This window comes from Lolium perenne, chromosome 6 (genome assembly GCF_019359855.2).
Source record: "Lolium perenne isolate Kyuss_39 chromosome 6, Kyuss_2.0, whole genome shotgun sequence".
Taxonomy (NCBI): domain Eukaryota; kingdom Viridiplantae; phylum Streptophyta; class Magnoliopsida; order Poales; family Poaceae; genus Lolium; species Lolium perenne.
In genome coordinates, this window is record NC_067249.2 from 197,849,288 (window position 1) to 197,860,370 (window position 11,083).

The 11,083-nt window shown below is 46.9% G+C and overlaps 1 protein-coding gene across 1 annotated transcript; it reads left to right on the forward strand.

Moving 5' to 3' along the window:
* Positions 1-3,832: 3,832 nt before the first annotated feature.
* Positions 3,833-5,242, forward strand: LOC127309387 (uncharacterized). The gene is made up of 3 exons (XM_051340258.2): positions 3,833-4,601; positions 4,715-4,846; positions 4,948-5,242. The coding sequence occupies exons 1-3, from the start codon at positions 3,960-3,962 to the stop codon at positions 5,068-5,070; spliced, it is 897 nt and encodes a 298-aa protein (XP_051196218.1). The 5' UTR covers positions 3,833-3,959; the 3' UTR covers positions 5,071-5,242.
* The last annotated feature ends 5,841 nt before the right edge of the window (positions 5,243-11,083 follow it).

Below are 11,083 nucleotides of genomic sequence, written 5' to 3' on the forward strand. Positions count from 1 at the left end.
TGTACGGCAACCCAGAGTACCCGAGGTCTTGCAACTCACAATCATCTATTGCCCCTCATGGAAATTCCTCATTTGACATTCGTCCCTTGCATGCTCACTGAAATGTTCCAGGCCATTGATTGTCTCGTTGAAGTCTCCAACGCACAACCATGGGTACTTTCGGAGCGAGTATAGCCTTCACAGTAGTGTCCAACTCACATGTCGGTTCTCCCACCTAGGTTCTCCATAGAATCCTGTAAACCGCCAAGGGGCCGATGTTACAATGGCATCAATATGGTTCAGATTGAAACTTTGAACATCCACCATTACATCAGCCATCTAGAACATGCCAATACCTCCACTAAGGCCATCACTATCCACAACAAAGCAGCCACACATACCTAGTCTGCTTGCAAGCTTTTCCAATATTTTCCCATTATCTTGGTTTCATAACAAAGATAAGGGTGGGACCAAACTGCTTTACAATGCTATGAAGCTCTCGAAGTGCCGCGTCACTCCCAAGCCCATGACAGTTCCACCATAAGTAACTCATTGCGATCGCGGCAGCTGCTCCGCAGCTGCCGCTAAAATGTTTGTTTCAGCCTCTGTTGCCTTTTTTCTTTTTTGCATCAGGACTTGGTGCTTCTGCCCTAGCTCTTGGCACCTCTGAATTATCACGCTTCGCACCCGATGCCTTAGGGTCATAAACCACCATCCTGCCCTCAAGTTCCATGGCGGACACAGTGGAAGCACCATCTGTTGGCATATCAAGATGCCGATATGTTTGAGTGTTTGTGCGTTCATCTCTGGATCTCCCACCGCGTCCTCTCACTACATTCCCTCCACGTCCACCTTGATCATCACTCTGAGGTGGAACTCCATGGCTACCCCTCCCCACATTCTCAGCACCACGGTGGCCATGGGAGCCCCCTGCATCATTCCATGCCCCTCCATTATGCCTCTTTGGCTTCCTATCATCTGGAGCACGGAACTCAGCGCTATACGGCCATTTACCAAGTTCATCACGCTCCCCTGGGTTTGGACATAAAATATCAGAGTGACCCAACAACCCACAGGCGAAGCAGAAATAGGGCAAATCCTCATATACCAGCTCATACCAGTCACACGACTCCCTCCGTGTCGAATCAATGGCTACACATCTACGCAGAGGTTCAGCAATCTTGATCCAAACCCGCGCACGCAAAAAACCTCCTGAGGTCAAACCCTGTTTGTTCACATCCACGCGGACCACATCAGTACTGATCCATCCGGCTATTCTCCCCCCACCCCCCAGGTTTTGTTCAATAAATTGAAGGGTAGATCCATGACCCATACCCATATCAGGAGCTTATCAAACAGGATCTCCGCCGGTCTCTGGCAATCAACAAAGTTTTCAATGATCACAGCATTCTTTGACACCGTCCATGGCGATCCCTGCCGCACATGCTCACGGTCGCGTTCCGTTGCAACAGATGCGACAAACATGTTTTTGCCTCCGTCCCTGAACAACAAGCCCCTAGGGCTGCCCCATGCTGGCCTGAGAATCTCCCAGATGGTTTGTATGTGAAAAACCTTCTGTGAAAGGACCTTCCCTGCCAACGACCAAGATGGCCGTGCGCTCTCATCCTCCCGATCGTCCAGGACTAGCTTCCGGGACTCAGCTTTAGTCAACTTCAGTCTACCAATCTTCTCCTCTTGCGTTTCCTCAACCACCGACGCCTTGCCGGGCCGGCGATCACACTCAGCCGAGGATTGTTCCTCCATCGTCGCTGTTAACAAACCCAACAAACCCCGCTGATCCAATCTACCTCCCCAAGGGTGGGCAGTGACCCAGGGTCTCCCCTTTGTCGCCCTGAGTTTAGCGTTGCGAATAGACGGAGATTGGGCTAGATCACCACTTCTAAGCCTCCAGTCACGCTCGGTAGCTTACGGAGCGCCCCAACGTCGGCCGTCGTGCGCTTATGTTTTCACTGGAACCCTAATCGCCAGAGAGAGATGAAGGGGTATCCGGAAAAAAGTCGTGACACTTGATACTTCACAACAACCACATTGCAAGGCTTCACACCCTAATCACAATCCTAGAAAACTACACAAAATATTTATCATGTGATAATAAAAACAAAGAAAAGATAGAATTGAATGTGAGGATAGAAACAAATGCTAGTATATTACTTGACTTATTCTTGTGTCAAGCGTGTTAGGAGGCCATATCAAGTGCCAAGTGGAGTGAAAGTCGCGAGGAGTACCTTTTAAGAAAATTCTAGCAAACACACTACCTCGCATACCTTCTCTCTTTGGTTACATATTTGTTTATTTATTCTTAGAAGATTCTAAGACCATGATATTAGAGTGGTAGGCAACTCTTCTTATGTAGTGTTCCCAAAATAATACCCCAATTATAAAATGGTACCTAGAGTTAAATATGTGAAACATGAAGAAAAATAGTAACGATATCATATTTGTACATCCAGACTAGCTACAAATATGAAATGCTACCTAGAGATAAAAAGTAAACACAAATAAAAATAGATTTTATACATCTAATGAACACATTTATACATGTAGATAGTAGTACATGATAACAGTTCATCTACATACTCAATATAAAACACTAATGTAGATCTAATTAACGATAGTGATGCAATAAATAAATAATGGACCTAACCGCATGAATAAAAACTAGAGTGGATTCGTGGGGAAGCATGGTACATATGTGGGGATGCCGCTGGCGAGAAGAGTGAGTGACACATTTTATAGGCGAGGATATAAACTCCGAAAGCTTTTGAGTTTGCATTTTGAACAGAAACGGTGAACTTGCGGGCAGATTTCACGATCAAAATATTCACAAACGATTTTCCATAGATTCATTGTTTGTGATACATATTTGAACATGTGTGCGATACTTATCTTCGCATATGATTACCATGGAAGATAGCGTATACGATCTTCGTCGTCCTCACATTCCTTTCGCCTTCGTCGTCATCGGAGGACCCGACGGAATATGAGGGAGAGGATCCGGCTTAGTTGTCAGTCAGTTGGAGGGATTGCTCCTCCTCCGTGACCGGAGATGCTCGTCCCTCATCTGCCACCTGAGGTGCCTACTCTAGGTCGAAATTATTGGCTATCACCGTTGTTCCGCATCACACATGGAAAATGTCTTTTGTGTGCCATAGGAGGCCTTAAAAGGCCCGATATGTACTAGTGGGACACATAAAATGCTGATTTGCACGAAACTTGGCGTGGGCAAATAGAATATTGAGATATACACAAAGAATATTTGTTCGGATTTTTTAACATTTTATAAAATAAATCGGTAACAGGAGCATATGCACCTAGATCAAACTTGGATTTCCCAATGTTAAAGCCTATTGACACCGATTAGCACAAAGCAACTCCTTATATTTTTTCTTTCTAAGGAAAGTCTCTCACAAAGCCTCTACCTGTTCTTGAGACTCTGAAATGCAGACTATCGACGCCGTTCCTATACTCCATTTCCATTGCACGAGTCCTGAATCTGTAGCTCGTGCGAGAGGCCGTCGTCTCAGCCGCGCCTTCCGCTTCCTGTTTGCCCTCATTGTCAGCGGTAAACTGGTTATTGCCAATTGCCATGTCCGGCCGGGAACGAAGGAGATGGACACAGCCGCGGCAAGGATCGGCAGCTCTCGCCTATCAGCCTCGAGCATTTAATGCGGATGTGCATTGTATAATCTTCTTCCCACACGCCCTGCGATTTGTTGTACCGCCCCGGCGCCCCCCATGTGGGCTGTGGCCGCCATGGCCCGAGCCTCCGCATCTATATATATGACCAGGGCATGGCGCGAAGGCACAACACAGACTCACACCATTGCCGCCTACTGCCCACAGCTATTGTCGGAATAGGTCACAGAAAGTGCAACAGATCATACACTGCTTCTAGCTTGGCTTAGGTGCTTGCCACTTACAGACTAGTGCTAGCTTAGCTTTGTTAGGTACGTTTGATCATGGCGTTAGTGCGGGAGGCGATGGCGATGTATGACGGAGGCTTCGTCGAAGCCGAGGTGTCTGCGTTCGACGCCCTCGGCTACGGCGGGGGCGTCGACGCGGCCGCGCTGTTCGACTTCGGGGGCTACGCCTACGTCCCCGCCCACGAAGAGCCGGCCGGCACCGCGAGCGCCTGCGTGCAGGACAGCGCGAGCTGGGCGGGCGCGGGGCGGTCCGTGCTCACGTTCGACCGGGCCGCCCGTGGCCACGGCGCGCAGGCGGTGGCGTCGGTGGTTGCGGACGACGAAGCCGACTACGACGCGTGGATCGACGCCACGGACGAGGACGACCAGGCGGCCCCTGCGGCATCGACAATAGGCTTCGACCCGGCCTCGGGCTGCTTCAGCCTCACGCAGAGGTCCGGCGGCGCGCGCCGGCCGTTCGGGCTCCTGTTCCCTGGCACGTCCAGCGGCACGGGCTCGCCGGACACTGCTGCGCCGGCGCGTATCTCCCAGAAACGGGTCAACGTGGTGCCCATGCAGGGCGCGGAGCCGCGGGCCGCCAAGAGGCAGTGCGGCGCGAGCAGGAAGACGAGCAAGCTGAAGTCGCCAAAGCCCACCACCACCACTCCCCCCAAGGAACCGCAAAGCCACGCCGCAAAGGTAAGACCAGTACACCACTGCCGAAGTTGCGCTGCGCACCGCTCGAGTTCTTTGTGCGTTACCTTGGGATTTCGATGGGTCTGAACGTAGCGCTCCTCTGAATCTTGTTGCAGAATCGCCGGGAGAAGATCAGCGAGCGGCTCCGGACGCTGCAGGAGCTGGTGCCCAACGGCACCAAGGTGGACATGGTCACCATGCTTGAGAAGGCCATCAACTACGTCAAGTTTCTGCAGCTTCAAGTCAAGGTGCATACTCTTCTGAAGTCTGAACTGAATTCTCGAAAAAAAGTCTGAACTGAATCCTGTTGATAGGCCGACTGTGGAATTCTGACATGATCGAATCGCAGGTGCTCGCGACGGACGAGTTCTGGCCAGTGCAAGGGGTCATGGCGCCGGAGATCTCCCAAGTGAAGGAGGCGCTCGATGCCATCTTGTCGTCGACACCGCCCTCGGAGGGCCGAATGAACTGAACTGGACTTGAACTAGCTAGAAAGAAACAAACAAACAACTTAGCTACATCCTTATATATAAGGATACGTGTAGAAATTAATCTATAGCGAACAACCTCGTTCGAAGATAAATAAGGAGGCATCTGCAATACATCCCTCTTGTTTATGGTCATCAGGATGTAACTTTCTTTTTATCAGAGGACCTACCTATAGAAGAGGGGAGCCTTTTAACATTTTGTTAATCCAAGCATTTCTGTTCTATGTGTACTAGTACGGATCTGTAGGATTTTTTTTCTTCTTTTGAGAACGGATTTTGTCATGAATTTATTGCTAGCTATACACATGAGATAGATACGAAAAGTAGACAATACCCCCAAATTCATTAGAAGACTAATAAACCGGACTAGAGGGAGTAGTAAAAATACTAAAAAATCACATTGTACTTCTCATATTATTAAGACATTAATTACTCCCTCATAACCATAATAAGTGTCGTGGTTTTAGTTCATAATTGAAATAAAATGACGATGTTTATTATTGATTGGAAGGAGTACTGTGTTTTGTTTCTTTCTATAAATTCTCTATAATGTTATTGAATTTTTACAATCCCATATTTATTTTATAATTTATCTAGGGTTAGAATAGCACTTCGGACCAATGGGCTTGCCCACATGGGTCACTGGACCAGCCACCCATTCGAGATAGGTTGGAACCGGCCGTCTGGTTCAGTCTAGCCTACCTAGACCAGCTCGATCCTCTCTCTCTCTCTCTCTCTCTCTCTCTCTCTCTCTCTCTCTCTACTTTGGTCACCGGCAATGTCGCCGTCCTATTCCGGCTTTGAATTCCAATGCGTGGATCTCACGTCGGTAATAATGACACCTAATGAGTTGTACCAATGTGTGGATCTCCAGCTACTCCGTGGAGTTCGTTGGTGCAAGGCGTGCAACTTTTTATGTGAAGCTCATTGTCATTGTCATACCAGCCTCTTCGTAGACGCTATTCGGGTTGACAGATTGGTATGGGCTGACCTGGCGGATGCGCTACTAGCTACACCATACCGGTGGCGCACCATCCTTCTACGCCAAAATTACCTGACTACCGGTGGCACACCAGCGTGGTGTGCCAGCGGTACGCCGGTTACCGTTGGCGTACCAGGCAGGTGCGCCAGCAGTAGCCAGTTTCCAGCACCATGCGATTAGTAGCGTACCCTTGTGCCCGAGCGGTATAAGAAAATGGTACGCCAAGTATAGGCATTTCCCTAGTAGTGTGGGTGTCTGCATCGATTGCGGCATGGGCCCGTATGTGATCATCGAGGGTGAAGTTAGAAACGTTGGCTCGTGGAGGAGTGATGACGATGACACTCAATGGAAACATGAGGTCCTTCTTGGTGGGTGTTTGTGCACTACGTGTGTTTTGCCAGGTCGGCTGGGGTGCACAATACGGTCGTGTTCCATGTCAATATTACTAAGTCTGTACAAAATTTCGTATGTTTTCCTTGTAATGAACCGGTCAACTCTAATATATTTTTGTAGTAAAATGAGAATTTTTTCCCATTTTTGTTTTAAAAATACATCTGATCCAAATTAGTCGTCGTAGGTTGACCTGAACAGATTTAGGCAACATTTTACCTAAATGTGCGACAATTAATTTGGATCGATGGTAGTACTACCCTATCTAATTTCACTTTTTTAGAAGAATACCCGTTTTACTTTTTGAGTATACATATTAGGGCTGCACTTGTTCAGTTACGACTGCCTCTTAGTGCGGACAGTGCTGTCAGTTTGTTTCCTAGTATCAAGCTCGGGACAGTGCTTACACACACCAATCATCAATGTTCATTCGTAGTTGCATGTACGTGGAGTACTTTTACACATGCTTGCCAACAGTCCAGGTTATACTAACTGAAGCATTGCACACTGATTAGTGATTACTCTAAATTCCCATGGCAGTTAAGTCTCAAGAAATGGTGGTTATTTGCACGGGGATTGGAGCAAACACAAGAGATAGTGCAATACTTATATTATCTTTTCAGCTAGAATTTGGCCCAGGAAGGGCTGGAAAAGGCACCGGCTTATGCTCGCTAAGTCGTCGTATATGATTTACAACTGTTTGCGGTGGCACAACCAGATAATTTATTTATTTGTCAACTGAAGATTGCCCACAGTTGGGCTGGAAAACTCAGTAGCTGGTAGTAATAGATGATCTAGATTGGGAAGCGATTCTTGGTTAGATAAGGCTTTTATTTGTTGCCACACTTTGGCACGATAAAGGAAGACATGATTTATTTGTATTTGATGTAATTAATGGTTATTGGTTCCATTAATTGCCACAGTGACATGCAGACATAGACGGCAGGTCTTCTCGTTAAAAATCGGCTAACTTGGGAGTACTTTCTTACACACCTCGGCTTTCGATCTGCATTTCATTTTTTTGAAACAGGAGCTCAGCCGCGGCCTCTGCATCAAGCAATGCGCAACATTAGTTTTTTTTTCTGCATTTCATCAAGTTATATTATGATGATCACATTGATGACTTTGTGTAGTATTTCGATTTCTTGTAGTAAGATGTTCTTGTAAGAGCTGGTTACATATAAGTTATGGCATTATGCTTTTCCCGCATAAATAAATAAATAAATATTGTTAGCCTTGTTTTATTAAATAAAAAGTCAAGCTAAGAGCTCCTACATAGACTAGAGGTGGCATGGTTTGCGCATTTTGGGCGAATAGCTCCTATGCGACGTCGTTGGAGAAACGCGTCCAGAATGCGACGTTGTGGGTGGAAATAGCTCTCGTGCGACAGCTAAGATGGCCCAAATAGCCTATGTGCGACAGTCGGCCCAGACACAGGTTAGTGGTAGTATTATGTGATCGTCGCGGGTCCCACAACTTATACACATCAGCCGAGGGGCCTCAAGCACCGGTCCCACAACTTATACACATCAGCTGAGGGGGCCTCAAGCGCGGGACCCACCAGTTGTCCACGTCACGGCGTGGGACCCACAACTAACAACAGAAAACAGAGCCGCCACTCCCCGGAGCCATCCAACGCCACCATTTCGACCGTTGCCCGCATCTTCCACCCCTCTCCCCTCTTCTTCTCGGGCTCCGGCGACAAATCGCGGCGGCAGATGTCGAGCGCTTCATCCTCCCAATCCCGCTGGCCGCAATATGGTCCAGTGCCGATGATGAGTTGCCCGGATTGCCCCCGTACCGCCCCCCTGAAGCGGCGTGTCACCATGTCCGACACGCACGGCAATCTTGGGCGCGAGTATGTCAAGTGCGACAGCAAGCCAAAGCTGGGGAAGGTCAGATCTTGGTTATACCTCTCCCAATTTCATTTTGGTGTGTCCAATTTCTGCTTTTTGTGCCGATTTGGGGATTAGGGTTCATATTTCCGATTTGGGAATTAGGGTTCATCGTTCTGATTTGGGAATTGGTTTCAGGATCTACGCAATTGCAAGCATTTTGAGTGGTTGGACGAGTACATCGATAGGATTCAAGGTCAAGGCGCATCCCTGGGGATGATGTTGGACAAATCTGTAGCTCCCACCACCGGCGGGCTTGCTTCAACTGTTGGGAATGGGGAAGAATTCAAGGTAGCTGAGTTGAATGAGCTGAAGCAGATGCACAAGCAGATAAAGAAACTCGTGGTTCTGAAGAAGCAGGATAATATGATGGCTGCATTCTTTTATATTTGTGTAATTGCTCTTGGGGTTGCTTATGTGCTGATCATTAGTCGATAGACGATGCAGTTAGATATGAATGACAGGGCACCCCTGTTTGATTTCCATCTAGATGACCGTGAAGAATGAGTTGCAATTTAGTTTTTGTGCAATGTTAATTACCGTTCAATGTGCACTGTTTTTGTGATAGAAGAACAAAGTGCATTGTTATGTAGCCTTCAATATAAGGCAATGAGCAAATTGTATTATAAAGTTTTGTAAATAAAATGAGTAACATTCAAATTTGAGCACAGAAAATGAGAAGCAAAAGAAAAAATAAAAAAGAAATAGATGAAAAGAAGTGGAGGAAAAGAGAAGTGGCCTGGGCCTGGCCCGGCCTGTTAAGCTAAATGTAAAGCGGGCTGCGTCTGTAAACGAAAAAAGGGTAAGGATTGAGACCTAACCCTGTGGCCCGGCCTGTTAAGTTAAATGTAAAACACGGCCTGGGTTTTTCATTTCATATCACTCTTTTCTCAGTTGTAGATGTTTAAGGGTTAGGATTGAGCAATGTGATGCACAAATGTTTTACCAAATGCATAAATGTTTGACCACATGAAAATTAAATAAAAATACTCATAAAACATGGAAATTAAATAGAATAGATAAAGTGGGGCATATATGCCCAAGCAAGCACACGGTACAAACTCACACGATAAAAAACACACACAACGACAATAGATAATAAAAACTAGAAAACATTAAAAGAAGACGCGACGCCGTCATCCTTGGCTCCTCCTTGGCTCCTCCTTGGCTTGGCTCCTCCGGTGGTCACTCCTCCTCCTCCTCGATGGTGATGGTGGGCGGGTAGTGGAAGTTGTAGGGTAGGGAGTGCATGTTCCCAAGAGAGGGGAAGATTGCACGGAAATTGGTGAAGATATTGTAGGTTGTGAATGCGATGAACTCGCATCCACACCAAAACACCTTCCCAAGAAGGAAGAAGGCGTCGTGGGGGTTGACGAAGCGGACGGTGAGGCCGATCTGGAGTTGACCGTTGTCCCCGTCGAAGTACCCGTCGAGGTGGAACATGGGCGGCGCGCCGCGAGGAAGGTTGAGGTGGCGGTAGCCTTGCGAGAGGAATACCTCCGCAAGTTCCCTACCAGTCCTCCACCTAGAAATGGTCCACACACGGAGTTGGTTCTCCACAATCACTCCCGCCGGGAACTCGCGCTCCGGGACGGTCGCCGGGAGACGGTAGGTTGGGTGGGTGAACGCCATGGGCTTGGTGGTGGCTAGGGCTAGGGCACGGATAGGACGGTTGCGGCTTGAGAGAAGGAGAGTAGTGGTGAGTGGTGAAGAGGAAGGGGATGGGTGCCCTTAAATAGCCATAGGAAGGGGAGTGGACGGGGGCATCGTGTGAAAGAGAAGGAGAAGGGGAGGGGGCGTGTGAGAAAATTAAATGGATGAGCATGACCCGTGGTCGTTTGCATGCCCGTGTTTGCTGAAACGATGGCACGTCTGCCTGCACTGCCCGCCAATGTGAGCTGCTCGCCCGCTGAAAAGAGAGCACGCCGCCCCCCGCACTGCGACACCGACGGGCGACACGGGCCTGAGACGTAATAAATAGCTACGGTACTACGCGGGCAGGGCTGAAAAAAGATGCCCTTCTGATTTGCTTGTGTATGTTTGTACATGACCGTTTGCACTTAAAGTAGAGTATTAAGAAAATGAATCGACTAAAATAAAATGAGTTTGTAAAATAGACACGAAAATGAGTTGATTTAAAGAAACTATGTTATGCTTGTATTTGGCAAACACACACGAAAAATGAGTTGAATAAACCAAAATGAGTTTTGGTATGTTTGGATTTGGCAATGACACACAAGTATGATTTGATTTTCAAGAAACTAAATATGTTATTCTTGTATTTGGCAAAGACACACCAAAATGATTTGAATAAATCAAAATGAGTTATCATATGTTTGGATATTGCAATGACACATAAGCATGATCTAATTTCAAGAAACTAAGTATGTTATGTTTGTACTTGGCAAAGACACACGAAAATGAGTTAAATAAATCAAAACGAGTTTTGTTATGTTTGGATTTGGCAATGACACACAAGCATGATTTGATTTTCAAGAAACTAAATATGTTATTCTTGTATTTGGCAAAGACACACCAAAAAGAGTTGGATAAAACAAAATGAGTTATCATATGTTTGGATAGTGCAATGACACACAAGCATGATCTAATTTCAAGAAACTAAGTATGTTATGTTTGTACTTGGCAAAGACACACGAAAATGAGTTAAATAAATCAAAACGACTTTTTTTATGTTTGGATTTGGCAATGACACACAAGCATGATTTGATT